Source organism: Canis lupus, chromosome 11, assembly GCF_011100685.1.
Source record: "Canis lupus familiaris isolate Mischka breed German Shepherd chromosome 11, alternate assembly UU_Cfam_GSD_1.0, whole genome shotgun sequence".
NCBI lineage: Eukaryota > Metazoa > Chordata > Mammalia > Carnivora > Canidae > Canis > Canis lupus.
In genome coordinates this window covers 15,743,802-15,764,363 of record NC_049232.1, presented here as the reverse complement: position 1 = coordinate 15,764,363, position 20,562 = coordinate 15,743,802, and the positions used below count along the sequence as shown (strand labels likewise).

The following is a 20,562-nucleotide window of genomic DNA, read 5'->3' as shown; positions in this document are numbered from 1 at the left end:
GTGCAGGCAAATATGTCTTTTAGGAACACAAACATTAGCAAGCTAAATGTTCTGTTCTTTTTACTTAATGTGTAAAAAGACACTGTCACTTATTATTTCAGCAAGGGGCTTCCTTCATCTTTTTTTTATAGTTGCCTTTGGGTGTCAGGACACTAATTTTTTTTTTTTTTTTTTAGATTTTATTTATTCATGAGAGACACAGAGAGGCAGAGACCTAAGCAGAGGGAGAAGCGGGCTCCCTGCAGGGAGCCTGATGCAGAACTCCATCCCAGGACTCTGGGATCACGACCTGAGTCTAAGGCAGATAGACACTCAACCACTGAGCCACGCAAGTGCCCCAGGACACTAATTTTTTTAGCCAGTTCCCAAGTGATAAATATGTAGGGTATTTCCAATTTTTTTTGCTGTTACTTAATGTTGCAAGGGCTGACTTTGTACTTGGCAGAGGTTTCAAAAGTGAGGATACGGGTTTATATGATTTGTAATGTTTGTAGTGTTAATGGAGCAAAATAGGTGACTGAATGCCTGCATATAAAGTACCAAGTAGGGCAGCCCTGGTGGCGCAGCGGTTTGGCGCTGCCTGCAGCCTGGGGTATGATCCTGGAGACCCGGGATCGAGTCCCACATCGGGCTCCCTGCATGGAGCCTGCTTCTCCCTCTGTCTGTGTCTCTGCCTCTCTCTCTCTGTGTCTATGAATAAATAAATAAAATCTTAAAAAAAAAAAAAGAATACCAAGTAGTGGAAGTCAGCCAAAGCAGTAATAGTGGTTGTCTGTATGTGGCAGAATTATTGATGGTTATTAATCTGTTTTTCTCTATTTTCTAAAATTTCCATGATTGGGATTCTGTTACATTTATAACCAGGAAAGGAATAATTTTTTTTTTTTAAAGATCACATTTTTCCGGTTTTTTTTTTAAACAATTTTTATTTCATGAGAAATAAAATTTTAATAAAATAATTATTTTATTTTATTATTTTATTTTTATTTATGATAGTCACACACAGAGAGAGAGAGAGAGAGAGAGAGAGAGGCAGAGACACAGGCAGAGGGAGAAGCAGGCCCCATGCACCAGGAGCCCGACGTGGGATTCGATCCCAGGTCTCCAGGATCGCACCCTGGGCCAAAGGCAGGCGCCAAACCGCTGCGCCACCCAGGGATCCCAAATAATAAAATTTTATAATAAATAAAAATAAATAAATAAATAAATAAAATAAAAAAAATAAAGAATAAATTAAATAATATAAAAATAAAATAAATAAAATAAAAAATAATTAAAAATAAAAAATATTTAAATTAAAAAAATAAAAATAAAAAATAAAAAAATAAAATAATAAATAAAAATAAATAAAAATAAAATAATAAAATTTTATTCATGAGAGACAGAGAGAGAGAGAGAGAGAGGCAGAGACAGGGGGAGAAACGGGCTCCATGCAGGGAGCCTGATGCGGGACTCAATCCCGGATCCCAGGATCATGCCCTGGGCCAAAGGCAGACGCTCAGTCGCTGAGCCACCCAGGCGTTCTGTGTTTTTTGTTTTTGTTTTTGGGGTTGTTTTTTTGGGGGGGAGGGCATATTTGATGCATTTACTTTAGGAAAGAATTGGGATTTTTTGTTTTTTAAACTACAGTTAATGTCCTTAATTAGGTATGTAATAGTGATTCCTATTATTCAAGATTATTTTTATGTTACTGATCATTTTCAATAGGCTTTTCTAGTTAAAAAAGTAAATTGCCAGTTTGGCGAAGTGTACGTGTGCATACAAGGAACTTCTTTGATTACACCTATTGTGATGTCTGCCTCACCAATTAAAATCTGTCTCAGTTGCTTGCACATTCTTTAGAAGAGTAGGTTATTCGTTTATGCAGAGCCTTTGTGGATAACTTTGATTTCATTAATATAATAAATGCTTACTGTGTACCAGATGCCAGGAGAACTAGTAGGTGGTACTTGATCAGTAAGGAATTATCCCCATCCTGAAAGAATTAATTAATTGATAGATTGATTCATTCATTCATTGAGAGAGCACAAGCATGCATACGAGTGGGGTGGGGAGATGGGAGAGGGAGATAATTTTTTTTTTAAAGATTTTATTTATTTATTCATGAGAGGCACAGAGAGAGGCAGAGACATAGGCAGAGGGAGAAGCAGGCTCCTTGGAGGGAGCCCAATGTGGGACTCGATCCCAGGATGCCGGGATCACGACCTGAGCCAGAGGTAGATACTCAACCACTGAGTCATCCAGGTGGCTGTCCTGAAGGAATTTATAAGCTTAAAGATTCATTATGTTTTAGAGTGGGAGGGAAGTGAGAGACATGTAATAGGACAATAGTAACAGTATGGTAAGTACTTGGGGCACAGGGCAGGGTGGTGACCCTGAGCCAGCCTTGTGAGGCAGTCAGGAGACACCCCTAGGAGACAGTAATCCAAGGTCAGGCCTTAAGGAAGGAGAGGGTGAGGTGCTTGGTCACCGAGAAGAAGCTTGTGTGATTTAAGGTGGGAAAACACCGCTTATTTAGGCAACTGCCTTGCTTTAGCATAGCTTGAGGGCGGAGGGGAGACACAAGGTGAAAATGGAGCCCTGGCAAGGAACTCAGACTTTGTCCTGAGGGCATCACAGTAGTGATCCAGTAGCGATCCAGACACCAGAGTCCACAGAGTGGTAAGCCAGGGACAGAGGTCATTAAACTGCGCTGGCCACCCTGGGGAGGACAACAAGGGGAGGGCAGGAGAGGAGGAGGCAGGCCTGCCAGGAAGAGGCTGTGTCAGCACATCATCTCCAGGGGCCTGGGAATGGGGGTAGCTCCCGATGGGTTCCCTGTCCCCACAGCCTGAGTGTGGACAGACAGATGGACACCTGGGAGCTCCACCTTCCCAGGTGGTCTATGGTTTTTCTTTTTTTTTAATATTTTATTTATTTATTCTTTTTTTTTTAAGATTTTATTTATTTATTCATAGAGATGCAGAGAGAGAGAGAGAGAGAGGCAGAGACACAGGCAGAGGGAGAAGCAGGCTCCACGCAGAGAGCCAGACGTGGGACTCGATCCAGGGTCTCCAGGATCATGCCCTTGGCTGCAGGCGGCACTAAACTGCTGCGCCACCAGGGCTGCCCTTATTTATTTATTCATGAGAGACACACAGAGAGAGAAAGAGAGAGAGAGAGAGGCAGAGACACAGACAGAGGGAGAAACAGGCTCCATGCGGGGAGGCTGACGTGGGACTCGATCCTGGGTCTCTAGGATCACGCCCTGGACTGAAGGTGGTGCTAAACTGCTAAGCCACCCGGGCTGCCCTGGTCTGTGGTTTTAACTTGGTTTGAGTGGTCACCTTCCTTGCTCCAGCTGCCTTCAATTAAAATACACCCCTGTAGGATGGTGGGTGACGTTACATTTAAAATTTATATATAAGTTACATATTTTTCTTTGTATTTCTCATTTTCCAATATAAATATAAAGTCTTGTGCAGTTCATTTAACATACATGTAATTCTTATAGCTGTTCTTTTTTTCCTTCACATGAGCCATCTTGGCTTCACTTTGGAGAAGTTGGCCAAGGGCTTTACAGGCATTGTAAAAGAACAGGTGTCACAGGTCCTGTGTTGTGCCCTTTGCAGTCACATCATCCAGGGCACCTCTCCTCACCTCTTTGAAGTTTCCTTGTCTCCCAGATGGTGCTGATGCTGCCCAGATCACAAGCAGGATCAGAGGTGTGATGGTATCAGGACAGTGTATAACCTAGTATAGTAATAACAGCTTCATTGTATACTAATTAATACACCACTATCCAGCAGCTGTGTAAAATGATCCAATGCAAGACATCTGGATTCCCACTTAGCCTGATGCACCTTTGTTCTCAAAATGAATGATGTCAGACTGTAATGATTACCATCAAATGCATTAAGATACTTGTTTAAGCACGTTCCATACCTTCCCCTGTCCTCAGGACCTGGCCATGCGCTCATTGAGCAGTGGAATCCTGTGGGCCTGGTTGGCATCATCACTGCGTTCAACTTCCCTGTGGCTGTGTATGGCTGGAACAATGCCATCGCAATGATCTGTGGGAACGTATGCCTTTGGTAAGAACTCCCTTTCTTACTCAGTGTTAAGATGATAAAAGTAGCCATTTTCAGGTATTACTAAAAGTATTTTCTTTCTTTCTTTCTTTCTTTCTTTCTTTCTTTCTTTCTTTCTTTCTTTCTTTCTTTCTTTCTTCTTTCTTTCTTTCTTTCTTTCTTTCTTTCTTTCTTTCTTTCTTTCTTTTTTTACTAAAAGTATTTTCAATGTATTGAAATGTTTTCTAATATCCTACACTTTATTTTTTAATTTTAATTGAATTAATTAACAATGCATTATTAGTTTCGAGGTACAGATCAGTGACTCATCAGTCTTTTTTTTTTTTAATAAAGATTTTATTTATTCATGAGAGAGAGAGAGAGAGACAGGCAGAGACACAGGCAGAGGGAGAAGCAGGCTCCATGCAGGGAGCCTGACTCGGGACTTGATCCTGGGTCTCCAGGATCACACCCTGGGCTGAAGGTGGCGCTAAACTGCTAAGCCACCCGGGCTGCCCTCATCAGTCTTATATAACACCCAGCGCCCATTACATCACATGCCCTCCTTAATGTCCATCACCCAGTTAACCCCGTCCCTCCAACTCCGTCCCCTCCAGCTACCCTCAGTTTGTTTCCTATGATTAAGAGTCTCTCCCTTTCTTTTTTTTTTTTTTTTTAAATTTTTATTTATTTATGATAGTCACACACACATTGAGAGAGAGAGAGAGAGAGGCAGAGACACAGGCAGAGGGAAAAGCAGGCTCCATGCACCGGGAGCCCGACGTGGGATTCGATCCCGGGTCTCCAGGATCGCGCCCTGGGCCAAAGGCAGGCGCCAAACCGCTGCACCACCCAGGGATCCCTTTTTTTTTTTTTTTTTTTTTTAAATTTTTATTTAAGTCTCTCCCTTTCTGATTTCATCTTGTTTGAACATATAAGTCACACTGCTAGTTGTAGAGTGCTGATTTTTTATTACTACGTATTATGCTATTGGTATAATTAATTTTTTTGCCTTATTTTTTTTTTGACAAAGGCTTGGCCTTACTCTGGTTTCCAGCTCTTTCCACCCCAAGTGGGTATACTGCAAGAGTTGGTGTTGGCTCTGCAGATGTAAGGGCTTAACCCTTCACAAGGTTGTTTACTCTTCAGATGTCGGCCAAGAGCATCCCCAGGTCACCAGGACATCTGCAGTTCTGGCCCGCCATGTATCAATTAGGAGGTCCCCATGAGGCCTCAGTTTGAGTAATTCACTAGAATGACTCACAGAACTCAAGAAAGTGCTTTATTTAATGATTACAGTTTTATTTTAAAAGTCTTATACTCTACCAGCTGAGCCAGTCAGGCACTTGATTACAGTTCTATTTTAAAGGATACGCATAGGGTAAGGGGTAGAAGGTCCCAGATGCAGAGCTTCTATGCCTTTTCCCAGTTTAGTTGGGGCATATCACCCCACCTACCAGGAGGCTATACTCAGCTTTGCTGAGTACAATTTTTATTGGAGTTTCCTTAAAAAGTCACAGTTGATGAAATCATTGAACAGGTGATTGGACTCTCAGCCATACTCCATTCCCGGTAAGTAGATGGAGTGGGGGGACATAGGTGGAGTTCCAACCCTCTAATCACACTGTTGGTTTTTATGGAGATCAGTGACCAGCCCGTATCCTGCAGCAGTCAAGCAAACTCTCCCGGCACAGGTCACCTTGTTAGCATAACAGAGACACTTCTATCCCTCAGGAAATTCCAAGGGGTTTCTATTATTTCAGAAACTGGGAACAAGGGGATCCCTGGGTGGCTCAGTGGTTTGGCGCCTGCCTTTGGCCCAGGGCGCGATCCTGGAGTCCCAGAATTGAGGATCCTGGAGTCCCGGGATTGAGTCCCACGTCGGGCTCCCTGCATGGAGCCTGCTTCTGCTCTCTCTGTGTCTCTCATGAATAAATAAATAAAGTCTTAAAAAAAAAAAAAAAAAAAGAAACTGGGAACAAAAACCCAGGTGTATTCTTTTTTTTTTTTTTTATTTTTTATTTATGATAGTCACAGAGAGAGAGAGAGAGAGAGAGAGGCAGAGACATAGGCAGAGGGAGGAGCAGGCTCCATGCACCGGGAGCCTGACGTGGGATTTGATCCCGGGTCTCCAGGATCGCGCCCTGGGCCAAAGGCAGGCGCCAAACCGCTGCGCCACCCAGGGATCCCCCCAGGTGTATTCTTTATGCCACACTCTTCAAACAAAACTCAGTTTAAAAGTTAGAAAAAAAGAACTTGGGAAGAGTTACAACCTTCTTTGTGAAATTTGACTCCCCCCTACCTTCAATAAAAATTTCATCGTGAATTCCCAAGTTATTGATTCTGCAGCCCTTGGCTGTGGTTAAATATATTAATTTTAACGTCTTTTTTTTTTAAGATTTTATTTATTTATTAATGAGAGACTGAGAGAGAGAGAGAGAGAGAGAGAGAGGCAGAGACATAGGCAGAGGAAGAAGCAGGCTCCCCTTAGGGAGCCTGATGTGAGACTCGATCCCAGGACCCTGGGATCATGACCTGGGCTGAATGCAGATGCTCAACCACTGAGCCACCCAGACATCCCAACTTTAACACCTTCATAAAATGCATAATAGAAGTTGATTAGGAAAATGTCTATTTCATAGATGACAAAACACTTGCTTGTTTTTAGCTTCCATGGTGAGTGGAGGAAGTGAGATCAGGAAAGCCAGGAGAACTGTCTTTGCCCATTTGACATCTGTCCCACTGGCTCTTCACTTAACCGTAATGTTGTGTTCAATTGAGTATATTCAAAGACTGTCTATAAAAGCCTGGCATTGTTGGGAGATGAATGATTGGCACCATGTTGCCAGAGGGCCCCATGCTTTCCAGTGTTTTAATTCATAAAGATGGTTTTTCTCAGCCCTCTGAGCCTTCTGAGGAACTTCTGAAGTTCACATTGATAGATTTCCATTTCCGTAATTGACAAAGGTTAATGTAATGGTTCTTGTGTTTAGTCTGGGAAGCAGGTTCAAAATTGTTCAGTGTAATTTTCTTTTTTTTTTTTTTTTTTTTTTTAAGATTTTATTTATTTGAGAGAGAGAGAAAGCTAGAGCAGGGGCAGAGGCAGAGGGAGAAGCAGGCTCCCCACTGAGCCCAAAGATATGATGATATGGGGATGCAGGGGATGCTGGACTCCTCCCAGGACCTTGAGATTATAACCTGAGACAAAGGCAGACACTTAACTGACTGAGTCACCCAGGCTCCCCTGTTTGGTGTCATTTTTATGTTTTGCAAAGTTTTGTAGTCCCTTGGGTCCCAGACACAAAGCTTTAGAAGGACAGATTTTGATTTCAGTTACTAGGTTTTGTGGTCTAATTGGACAGAACTCATCACAAAGAGTTTTGCTTTTTCTTGACAGGAAAAGGTATTTATGATTTCTACCAAATTAAGTTGCCCTTTTTTTTTTTTTAACCCTCTTAAGGAAAGGAGCTCCAACAACTTCCCTCATTAGTGTAGCTGTCACAAAGTAAGTATGTGGCTTTCTTTTTCTTGAGTCTTGAATAATCTCAGAGAGTGATTGATAGGCACTGATTTGTAATACTGTGTGGAAGGGTCATATTTACTTAAGCATGGAACTTGGATAACCTCTTTCTCCTTTGATTGTAATAACATTTTGATAATCATTTTACAGTATATGGAGTTCTTTCAGAGCCGTATCATTGAACTCTTTGGAAACATTCTAGTATTGATTAACATGTTGAAATTGAGCTCTTATAAACCTTTATTTCACTTGGGAAAGAAAAATCCAGTGGAAAGGAAATTGTGCAGTTTAGGGGTTGTATTTAGTAATTGCTGAACATGTTCATGGTTTTGATTTCTACTTTCATTGCTTTCATTTAATAGGTGGTTGGAAAAACAGAAGGAAATTGTTTATTATACTGTTCTACTGATTCTAGCAATGTCTAAAATGTATTTCATTTTTTGGTTATGGAATTTTTTTTAATTCATTTTTGAGAACTTGACAACATTGTTTAGGTCATGAAATTTGTGTTCCTGATGTGTCATTGGAATTTGGAATCTGTATAGAAAGAGAATGTCTTTCCATGTACAGGGATGTGTGTTGACCTTCCTTGATGTTCCATTGGTCGCATGGTCTACATTCTCTGAAGAATTGCTAGTAGAAAGCATGTGGAGTCTCTGTGGAAGAGGGTCCTTAATGTTAAGAAACTTAGGGACAGTGGCTTAGCAATTGCAACATAGGCTAAAACAGTAGTGTGGGTTAGTATTTACTTGAAGGGATTATGTGCTATTGAGGAAGCTTTATCCTCCAAGGCAAGATAATTAAATTGGATAATTAAATAATTATTGACCTATAATAATTAAAATTTATGATTATACTTATAGTTATTACCGACACCTGTAATCTACAAAACACATGAGACAGAACACATCTATAAAAATGATGAGGTTCCCAGGCAGTTTAAAAAACAAAAACCCTAAAACAGTTACTGTCGATATAGTGAACAGACTTGGCAGTTGTTATTTTTTTTTTTTTTTTTTTTTACTTGGCAGTTGTTATTAAGCAGCTGGTTTAAAATATGTACTTTGATAATAGTTTCAGATGTTCTAAGTGATTGCTGCTTTGAGCTTATTTATGTATTTGTTCTAAACTGTTTGAAGGATTTGAAATGTTCATATGGGAACATGGCTGGTTCTTTAGATAATTGAGAATGTTATCTGATTTTATTACAGAAGACAATAAGCAAAATGATGCTAGATTTTGCTGGAATTAACCAAGGGTGCCCTCTTCTTGCCCAGCAGTTCTTAAATTCAGCTAAATGTTCAGATTTGTAGATGACGACAGGCCACACACTGCACCTATTTCTAGTCAGCAGGATGTAGAAAAGGTTGTATTTTGGGAGGAGGAGAGCATCCAGTATTTCTCTTCTTCTATGTCTTCGTAGCAATTCATGCAAGAGCAGGGAGATGAGATCTGCTTTGGACAATTGTAGCAGTTGCCCTGGTATAAAAGCCTGCTGACCCATAGGAACCGGAATGTCTTGGAACAATTCTATCAGCAGAGCTTTTAGCTACCCACAAGGGACATGAAGTTACCAGAGTCCCTGTGCTCAGGGAAGACCAGAAAGCCTGAGCTTCCCATTTATAATCCTCACGATGTTACCCTGGTCTAGGTGGAGTCAACCAGTTCAGGGGTCATTTCTAGCAGAAGTCCTGTTGTGTCTGTGTAGCACTGTTGACTTTCTAACACATACCAGGTAACTAGGGCAGCAAAACAACAGAGCTAACCCAAAGTCAGAAGCTCCATGCAGTATGGAAAAGGGTTTTGCAAACCTAAGGCACAAAGCAAAATTCCCACCCTTGAAGAACAATCCATCTCCTTGTGCAGACAGTATATATACCCTGAGTCCCTGGGAGAAATTGGACTGCCTGACGTCTGGTCTCAGACATGACAGTGGCACATGTGATCCTTCATGGCCTGAAAAAAAAGAACAGCACTATAAACGACGTGTTTGGGGGACAGTTGGAGAATTTACATATAGCAATGGTATCTTTTTTTATGGAATTGTGTTTAGGGTTTGGATTATTTTTTGAAATTTAAGTTGCATTAGAGTAGCTAGAGGGTTAGAAGATTGATGAAAAGAGCCTTGGCTCTATTTAGGTCCAAGTGCCTCAGGAAGGTCAGAATGAATGAAAGAACCCTGTGTCAGAGAAGCCAGAATTACTGAAGCCGTTTTGTACAACTATCAGATTTAAGTGGCCTTGAACTGTATTTATCATTATAACTCAAGTAGCATAAGTCATAGGATAACATTGAAGAAGCAGCTCTGCTTGCCCACAGTGATGTAGCCCGGAGGGCGCTGATACTTCTGGACTAAATAAAATTTTTTCTTTTTTAAAAAAACAACAGTATTTTTAAAAAATTTTTTGAGTATGGTAGACATGTAATGTTACATTAGTTTCAAATGTATAAAATAATTATTGGACAAATATGTACATTATGCTGTGCTCACCACAAGTGTAGCTCCCGACTGTCACCATACAATGCTATTACAATGTCATTGACTATATTCCTTACGCTGTGCCTTTTATTCTCATCACTTACTTGCTCCATAACTGGAAGCCTGTACTCCCACTCCCCTTCACCCATTTTACCCATCCTCCCATCCCCAACCTGGGCAACCATCAATTTGTGGACTAAAGAATTTGGTGCAAAGCCAGTGGACACTGGTCTCTTTTTTTTTTTTTTTTTTTGGACACTGGTCTTGAACACGCTTAGGTTCTGCTGGCAGGTCCAGCTCCCTTTGCTCTAGCTGCTCAGCAACTACTGTAACTTAGGGGCCAGTTTCCTGTTTCATCCTTGACCACGTCCCTGGCTGGTGTCTCTTTGCAGAGATGTGTTGAAACTACTCATTTGCTGATGGAGACTACCTTTCCTTTTCTTCATTTTTCTAGATTTTATTCCTTTTTATTTCTTACCCTCATTTTAATGGATTTGTGGCAAGAGACCCAAAAAAATGCTCTGTGATTAGTCTGTCATCTTGAACCCAGCCTGGTGTTCATAGTTTGGCAGAAAATCTTTGAAAACAATGAACACTTGAACTACCTGACCAGTGTGTTGTGTCTTTTATTTTTGCAAGTATTTTTCTTTTTTTTTTTTTTTTTTTCTTTTGAGAGAGAGAGGTGAATCTTAAGTAGGCTCTACACCCAGTGCAGAGCCTGATGTAGCGCTGTATCTCACGACTCTGAAGTCATGAGCTGAGCTAAAATCAAGAGTTAGACGCTCAACTGACTGAGCCATCCAGGAGCCCCATGTATTTTTCTCCTTAAGATTTTAAGGAAATAATTGTGCTTTTAAGTGTTGGGAAATCTTATCTCTTAATATGTGAGGTTGGAATCCCGGCCTGCCTGTTTGGGGTGGTGAGTGGAGGTTGGGGGAGAGAATTGAAAAAGGAAAGTCAAGTGGTTGGAAATTATTCCTAGTTTTAAAAAAACAAACAAACAAACAAACAAACAAAAAACCTCTTAGAAATTAAATTGTTCCCTTTTTAATAATTGCTTTTTTCCTTTGTAGAATAATAGCCAAGGTTCTGGAGGACAACAAGCTGCCTGGTGCTATTTGTTCCTTGACCTGTGGTGGAGCAGACATTGGGTAGGTCAGTGGGCCCAGAGTAGCTCTCTGTTGAAAGACTCCAGATTGATTGATTAGAATCTTTTTTTTTTTTAATTAATTTATCTGAGAGGAGAGAGATAGGGAGAGCATGAGGGAGAAGCAGGCTTCCTGCTGAGCAGGAGCTTGATGTGGGACTCAATCCCAGGACCCTGGGATCATGACCTGAGCTGAAGGCAGATGCTTTAATCACTTGAGCCACTCAGGCACCCCTAGAATCTTACTTATTAGAATAATGAAACCCTATATAGCTGAGGAGGTGAGAGTGGTTTTTGTTAATCATTATTATTTTTTATTTCATTGGGCTTTGCCTTTATGACTACATAGCCTTTGTTGGAAGATGAGTAAGAATTGTCTTTTTAATTGTCCAGAGCTACTTTTATGAGGTGTTGATAGCCTAAAATAAGAAACCACTGTATAAATATATAAAGCAAGTAGAATTACAGTTTGGTGTCTCCCTCTGCTCCCCATCCTATTATCTAGGCTCTTCAGCTGAACAAAAAGGGGACCTCTGGGAATACAGCCTCTTTTTAAAAATGTATTGTTTTTAGAAAATTGCTGCATAACTCACATACCATAAAATTCTCTTCTTAAAAAAGTATAGTTGAATGGTTCTTAGAATATTCATAGTGTTGTGCAACCATCACCATTATTGTTTCAAGAATATTTTCATTACACCAAAAGGGAACTTTCATACCCATCAGCACTTAGCATCCATTCCCTTCTCATCTACTCATCTCCAGCCATTCATCTACTCATCTCCAGAGATGTGCCTGTTTGAGACATTTCTTTTTTTTTTTTTTTTAAGATTTTATTTATTTATTCATGAGAGACACAGAGAGAGAGGGGCAGAGACACAGGCAGAGGGAGAAGCAGGCTCCATGCGGAGAGCCTGATGTGGGACTCGATCCCGGGTCTCCAGGATCAGGCCCCGGGCTGAAGGTGGCGCAAAACTGCTGAGCCCACATTTCTTTTTTCTTTGCTTTTAAATTTTTTTTTTTATTCTTAAGATGTTATTTATTTTTTCATGAGAGACACAGAGAGACAGAGACATGGGCAGAGGGAGAAGGCTCCCTGTAGGGAGCCTAATATGGGACTTGATCCTGGGATCCTGACCTGAGCCAAAGGCAGATAGTCGATCACTGAGCCACTCAGGTGTCCTGAAAATCTAGTTCATTTTCATGAAGACCTTCCCTTGCACTGTTGGGACAGACTTTTTTTGTTTCTGACTAAGTGCTTGTCTATGATGAGGAATCATGTTCCAGTAGCTGCTACCACTTGCTGGGTTTCTCTGCCTTGGGTGACGCTGATTGTTCCCCTGCAGCACAGCAATGGCCAAAGATGAGCGGGTGAACCTGCTGTCCTTCACTGGGAGCACGCAAGTGGGAAGACAGGTGGCCCTTATGGTGCAGGAGAGGTTTGGTAAGTGTTGACTTGCTCATGAGGATCACCCTTCCCTCAGGTGTGGCTATGAAATCTAAAAGTTGCCTTTTTTTCCCCCTTGATCCTTTCTGCGGATACACCAGCCATGTTGTTTATTTGACTATCCCAGTGAAAAAGGAGAGGTATAGTTATTAATAATAGGGAGATTGCAAATTTAGTAGCATAATTTGGAAAAGGATGCCATTTTCCCCATGAATGACCAAAGTGAAATCCTTTCAATTGCATTTCTTTATTTCTATCAGAAGTGTTTGACAAATGAAAAACAGAAAACTCACACTTTAAGCAGGACCAGGGATTGATAAGACCTAGAGTGAGTATGGAATGGAATGCTTAAATATGCTCATCTCCTTTTACATTTTATATATGTAAAACTGGCAAGGATTGTATGCACACAGCTTTGTGTGCTCCACTCTATGGCTTACTAAAGAGGTTTTCAGGAATAATATTCACCGTCAAATTTTGGTTCTTGTGCTGAAGTTTAACCCTAGCATAAGATGAAGCTTGACTTCTAAATCTTCCAGCTGTTTGGCTATAAAGGTGTTGCATGCATTTATTTGTTTGTTTTATTTAATTTTATTTATTTTATTTAATTAATTAATTTATTTTTTTTAAGATTTTATTTATTCATGAGAGACAGAGAGAGAAAGGCAGAGACACAGGCAGAGGGAGAAACAGGCTCCATGCATGGAGCCCGACATAGGACTCGATCCCAGGTCTCTAGGATCAGTCTCTGGGCTGAAGGCAGCATCCCATTTTTAGTTTTTGAAAAACTTAATATTGTTATAGCCTAAGAGCAATACCGCTTAGATAATCTACGGATTCATTGCAGTCCCTTTTAAAATGTCAGCTAGCTTCTTTGCAGAAATTCACAGAAATTAGATGAAATGTGAAGGACCTCAAGCAGCTGAAAACATTTTCAAAAAGAATAAATTTGGAGGACCCATACTTCCTGATGTCACAACTTAATACAAAAATTCAGTAATTGAGACAATGTCCTGGCATAAGGACAAAGATCATTGGAAGAACAGTGAGAGTCCAGAAATAAATCCATGGTTATGGTCATTTGATTTTTTAAAAAATATTTATTTATTCATGAGAGACACCAAGAGGCAGAGGGAGAAGCAGGCTCCATGCAGGGAGCCCAATGTGGGACTCAATCCTAGGACTCCAGGGTCACACCCTGAGCTGAAGGCCTACACTCAACTGCTGAGCCACCCAGCTGTCCCATGGTCATTTGATTTTTAGTAAGGGTGCTAGGACATTTCAATGGAGAAAGAGTCATCTTTTCAACAAAGGGTACTGGGACAACTAGATAAATCTATGGACATAGGTATGAAAAGATCCCTACTTCCTCCTATACCCCAAATATAATGTTCTGAAGACCTGAATATAAGAGCCAGAACTATCAAACTCATAGAAGAAAACAGGGATAGGTTTTTGTGACCTTGGATTAGGCAGTGGTGTCTTAGATATGACACAGGCAACAAAAGATACAGTAGGGTTCATCAAATAAAAATTTTTGTGCTTCCACAAATACTTACCAAAAAATAGATAGAACAACATACAGAATGGGAGAAAGTATTTGCAGATCCTTTATCTGAGGAGACATTCGTCTCTAGAATAAATAATTCTTAAAAATTCAACAACAGAAAAAAAGCCCCATTAAAAAATGGGCAAAGTTTGTGAATAGATAGTTCCTTTGAAGATCCACAGCTGGCCCAGGAAGCATGTGCCAGGGTGCTCTAGGTCATTAGTACTGCTGTCTCCACAAGCAGGTTCATCTCTTCCTTGTCTTTTCCCCTTCTTACTCAAAGCTGTAGTTTGTTATTCTCACTGAAGTAGTACTGTTTTGTAGCAGGATTACAGTCTTTAGAAACACGTATCCATCTTTCAGTTACAGGTTCTTGGAGAAGGTTGGTGGTTATGAGTATAGTTAGGGTGCACATAGAGAATTAGAAGGTTATGAAATATATAAGTCCCTTCTCTGCGGTGTGTCCCTGGAAGCCAGGCAGCAGGAGCCCATGTTCGGTGTAGAATCTGCTGCTCTATTCCTTTTCTTAGCATAGAGAAGAGAAGAGCAGCTTCTTCTGCTGAAGCCAGCAAGCTGGCTTAAATGCCTGTAGTAGCAAAGACTACAACTGATAGTAGCAGTGACTTCTGGTAATAACAGCCCCATCTCCTTATAATGTCCCCTGGATCTTTCACTGTTTCAGAGCATTGGAGAGAAAACATGTTCTCCCTGCTGTCACATGTTCTCCTGATATCACAAATAAAAAAATTTATTCATGTAGAAGCTGATTTTAAAGGGCATTTAAGGAAAAATATTCAAAAGGTCCAAAGTAAACACAAGCTCTAAAATTGAGACAAAAAAATAAAAATAAAATTGAGACAAATCTCTGCTCTTTCTGCTAAGGTGTGTAAAATAAGAGTGGTGTTCATAGCCTCTGTGTAACTTTCCTGGAATGCAGGTTGGTGGTGTATAGCAAGAGCTACCCTATGGCCCTACTGAAATAGATAATCGAGGTAGATAGATGATCAGTAACCAATAAATCCAACACTAGAGAGTAGGTAAGTAAAATTTGATAGATCATCATGTTGAAATAGTTATATACAGTGACTTTTTTTTAATTTAAATTCAATTTGCCAACATACAATGTAACATCCAGTGCTCATCACATCATATGCCCTCCCTAATGTTCATCACCCAGTTACCCTCTCCCTGCCCCTACCTCCCTCAACAACTCTCAATTTGTTTCCTAGAGGCAAGAGTCTCTCATGATTTGTCTTTGAGTGATTTTTTTTTAATAGCTCTTAACTTACGGAAAAGGTGTTAAGAGCAAATTAGTTCCTATGATGTCAAGTAAATATAAAGGAACAGCAAAGAGATTTGAAGGTGCTGTATCAAATTATAAGGAGAGATTTCATGGTGACTTATGAGCTGTAGCTTTTTGCCTGTTTGATAATTTCTGATTTAAAAAATGTTTTTTTTCAGGATCCCTGGGTGGCGCAGCGGTTTGGCGCCTGCCTTTGGCCCAGGGTGCGATCCTGGTGACCTGGGATCGAGTCCCACATCGGGCTCCGGTGCATGGAGCCTGCTTCTCCCTCTGCCTGTGTCTCTGCCTCTCTCTCTCTCTGTGACTATCATAAATGAATTAAAAAATAATAATAAATAAAAAATAAAAAATATATTTTTTCTACAATGAGCACATAATTTCTTAACTTTTTTTTGTTGTGGTAAAAGAAATGTGTGTGTATATATATATATATATATATAAAGAGTAACAAAATTTATTCTTTTAACCATTTTAAGTTTACACTTCTGTGGGATTAAGTACATTTTTTCTTTTTTAAGATTTTATTTATTTATTCATGGGAGACAGAGAGAGAAAGAGGCAGACACAGGCAGAGGGAGAAGCAGGCTCTCCACAGGAGCCTGATGTGGGACTTGATCCTGGACCTGGGATCAGGCCCTGAGTCAAAGGCAGATGCTCAACCGCTGAACCACCCAGGTATCCCTGCATTTTCATTGTTGTGCAACCATCACCATCATCCCTCTCTAGAACTTTTTTGTTTTCCCAATTTTATCCCCATTAAACACGAACTCCCCATTTCTGCCATCCTCCAGCCCTTGGCAACCATATTCTCCTTTCTTTCTTTCTTTTTTTTTTTTTTTTAAAGGTTTTATTTATTTATTCATGAGAAACACAGAGAGGAGAGAGAGAGGGGGCAGAGACACAGGAAGAGGGAGAAGCAGGCTCCATGCAGGGAGCCCGATGTGAGACTCGATCCCAGGTCTCCAGGATCACACCCTGGGCTGAAGGTGGCGCTAAACCGCTGAGCCACCTGGGCTGCCCTCTCCTTCCTTTCTTTGTGGATTTGACTAGTCTAAGAACCTCCAGTGAGTAGTGTCATCAGTGAGTAGTGATTTGTGCTTTTGTGACTGGCTTACTTTACATAGCATGTTATAAGGGTTGTGGCATATGTTGGAATCTTCGTCCATTTTAGAGATGGATAGTATTGTGTTTATTTGTTCATTTATTGATGGACCTTGGATTGCTTCCACCTTTTAGCTATTGGTTAAGTACCCAGAAGTGGATTGCTAGATTATATGGTGATTCTATGTTTAATGTCTTGGCAGGTGACACAATTTCCCACAGTTAAAGAGTTTCAGGAGGTATAACATCATGGTGAGAGAAAAGTTAGTGAGACTAACAGAAGGAATTTCTATATATCCTTTAATGAAATTCACCTAATTGCTTACATGTTGCCCCATTCATCATTTTCTCTCCCTAGCAACATGCACGCATGTACATAAACAGTGAGTGCATATTGGTTTTTTAACCTTCGAAGAAATGTTGAAGACGCTATGTTTCTTTAACATTAAATATCTTGGTCTGTTTCTTCAGAATTAGGACATTGGGCCATATAACTATGGTATAGTTATGAAAATCAAGAAGTTTGACATTGATGGAATGTTCATGCTACATTTTGAATCTGAAAATAAAATTAATTTAAAATAATTGAAGTGGGCTGTGATTTGAGGCTGTGTCTTGCAATGTGCATTAAATACTGACATGGGCATTAATGTGTGTTTATGTGTTTTTAAAGGGAGAAGCTTGTTAGAACTTGGAGGAAACAACGCCATTATTGGTAAGGCTGCACTTCATTTGTTTTCTGCTCAGAATAGTTTTGGTAGCCACAGGGAACCTACAGAATTCACATAGACACTCCTCCCTCCTCTGCTGTGTGTGTCTAAGACATAATCTTAGCTTTCAGGATTTACTTGTGAGACAGGACACAAAGGTTTGAAGGCAGAGATGACTAGAAAGGACAGGTGTTCCTGTTGGGAAATGCTACCTGGGGCTTAGAGCCCATGTCTGAGGCTTCCTAGTGTGGCATGATTTCTTATTTTTCCTTCTGCTTTCTGAAAACTGGCCACATATTTCTCTGGAGTAAATAACTCGCTTTTTTTTTTTTTTTTTTAAAGATTTTATTTATTTGAGAGTGATAGTGAGCAAGACAGCACAAGCAGGGGGAGGAGCAGAAGGAAAAGATAGAGCAAGAGAGGTAGACTCCCCGCTGAGCAGGGGTCCCATGCAGGACCCCATCCCAGGACTCCAGGATCACGACCTGAGCCAAAGGAGGACACTTACTGGTTGAGCCACTTAGGCACCCCTAAATAACTTACTCTTAGATGACCTGCTGATTCCTTTATATTTCAAAAAAGTTAGCCTATCCATTCTGAAATGCTGAGTGCTTTTATATTGGGAAGGAGCTTTTAAAGCATTTGATCATTTACCTGTAGGCTTGGAGTTGACTTGATTTTCTTTTTTGGTTGTTGGGTGCAAAAGGAAATAGGCTACCAGCCCTTTTTGGATAATGAACATCAGTAGGATGAGGCTTGATAGAAGCATGAATTTTGTGCTAAAAAAGCAAAATTTGGTAATTTGTATATTGCCATCATTCTCCTCCTGTGTAAATGCCTGTATATTTATGGCGTACATCAGAAATTTAAAAAGTGTGGTGATGGGTTTATTTTGGTTGAACTCCTCTAGTTAAAGAGCATTGATTTAAAGATACAATTAGCGTTTAGTGAGCACTGGGTATTCACAGATACTGTGCTCAGCTGTTTCATATGGGTTATTTCCTTTAATTCCTACAGTAATCCCATGAGGTACATACGATTATTAATCTCATTTGACTCTTTCTTGGGGTAAAGACCATAGAGCTCATCATTCTGCTCTTAGGCCATCCTTCCTGGAAAGAAAGTTGGCTTCTGATGTGAAGCATGCTTGTATGGGGTTAATGCTGCTATTCCTCTGACTGAGCTTTCTGACAGCATCACTTAGTACCAGTTAGCTTATCTGTTTGGCGACACTGATGGGTATCTGTTTTGTTTTTCTAAGCTTTTGAGGATGCAGACCTCAGCTTAGTTGTTCCATCAGTCCTCTTCGCAGCTGTGGGGACAGCTGGCCAGAGGTGTACCACGGCGAGGCGCCTGGTGAGTGTGTCTGCGTGGGCGCATGACATTCCATGAATTTGTCTTCAAACCCTGCTTAGTAACAAGTTGTACTGTTAGGAAGTGGTGTAGAAGTACAGCTAGAAAAATGTATTCTGTAGACGTGGTTGGCACATCTGTACTCCTGTTAGTCTCTTCCTTGCTCGAAGCAGATGGTGCTGATCAGCCAGGGACTCTGCATCACTCTCCACCCCAAACTGAAAGTGGACTCACGCTAATTGATTGGAGTTTGACTGAGAGATGAGACCCGTTGTCAGTGTTAAACCTGGAATAATAGAGACAAAGTCCAATGTTACTTAAAGAATAAAATCAGGTCAAAGTTTGAAGAATTCAAAAATTATTTGCTGAAAGATAGATAGCCTTGGCTTTTTCATAAAAACACTTTAAATAATAAAGTATTATAAAGATTTTGATTTTGGGCCTGTAAGTCTGGTATTAGATCTAGACTTGGTATGGCATGGTTTTTTTATTTTTTAATTTTTAAAAACTATTTTATTCTATTATTTATTCATGAGAGACACACACACAGAGAGAGGCAGAGACACAGGCAGAGGGAGAAGCAGGCTCCATGCAGGGAGCCCGACACGGGACTCGATCCCAGGTCTCCTCCAGGATCACGCCCTGGTCTGAAGGCGGCACTAAACTGCTAAGCCACTTTAGCTGCCCTGGCATGGTTTCTTGAAAAGCAAGTGACTTTATATTTGTTGTCTCTGTATGAATATATGGCCGGCACACTCATATATAGGACAGGTCAGTATTAAGTGCATATAGGGAGATGTGGTTTAGCATCCATGTGTGGAATTTGAAAATTTTAATCTCCAGACTTAGATTTGAGCTGGATTTCAGTTTTATGTAGGATACAACCCTGATTTTCATGACTCTCATGGTACTGAAAACCATACTACAACCAAACAAATTTTGATTAGGTACAAGATGTGGCTCCATTTTACCTTTTTTTCCTGAGAGAGAGAGAGAGAGAGCAAAGTGAGGAGGAGTGAGAGAGGGAGTAAGAATATCTACCTAAGCAAGTTCCACACCCGGCAGGAGCCCGACCAGGGGCTCAACCTCATAACCCTGAGATTATGACCTGAGCCAAAATCAAGAGTCCAGTCGCTTACCTGAATGTGCCACCTAGGCACCCCTACATTTGGCATTTAAAAAATTACTCTTGTTAAGTTTTCCTCCTTAAATAAAAAAAAGTTTTGCAATTAATTACAGAGGAGTTGGCTTTGTATTTTTATTCTCTCCCATAATGAGTAGGAACCAATTCTTTATAAGGTTGATATAATGTAAATTAATTAGAATAAAAGATATCTATCTGTAAAGTAAGTCTCTTTTTTCTATAACTTTTCATATTGATTTTACCCCTGTATTTGGCAGTAGTTGGTAATCTGTATTTCCTTTGTTTTTCCATAGTTGAAGTTTTCAAAAAACTCTGAGATACTATGTTCATAGAATATATTTAACTTATTAATTTGTTTGCTTTAAACTTTTACTGCGCCAGTGCTGAGAAGGAAATCAGTATTCCAAAAAATAATTTAATCACATGGTAAAGTTTGAAATGAAATGGAAGTCAAGCATTTGTATATTCAGCCAAGTTTTATTTTTCCTTTGTATGTTGGGGCAAGTGTACATAATCATGCTTTATATTTAGTCTTAAATGTTAGAGGATGCTGTTACCCACTGCCCACATTGGTTTCCATAGGGACAATTAGTGACATGTAGAAAAATCTTTTCCAGTACGGTGGACCTCTCCAAGACTGTCAGTCCATTTGCTACATGAAGACCAACCCAGAGAATGGATGGTTTGACAAGTTCATCTGCATCAGCAGGAATGTAGCATGGAGCTTACCATCCTACCTAGAGTGAGGTTGAGGCCTCCC

The 20,562-nt window shown here is 40.3% G+C and overlaps 1 protein-coding gene across 1 annotated transcript in view; it reads left to right on the top strand.

Moving 5' to 3' along the window:
* Positions 1–20,562, top strand: part of ALDH7A1 (aldehyde dehydrogenase 7 family member A1) — a 48,244-nt gene that overhangs the window by 13,754 nt on the left and 13,928 nt on the right. Inside the window, exons 6-11 of the mRNA XM_038552009.1 lie at positions 3,941–4,073; positions 7,510–7,554; positions 11,122–11,199; positions 12,542–12,639; positions 17,269–17,310; positions 18,567–18,661. Coding sequence (XP_038407937.1) covers positions 3,941–4,073; positions 7,510–7,554; positions 11,122–11,199; positions 12,542–12,639; positions 17,269–17,310; positions 18,567–18,661 — 491 coding nt within the window. The remainder of the gene's footprint in view (positions 1–3,940; positions 4,074–7,509; positions 7,555–11,121; positions 11,200–12,541; positions 12,640–17,268; positions 17,311–18,566; positions 18,662–20,562) is intronic.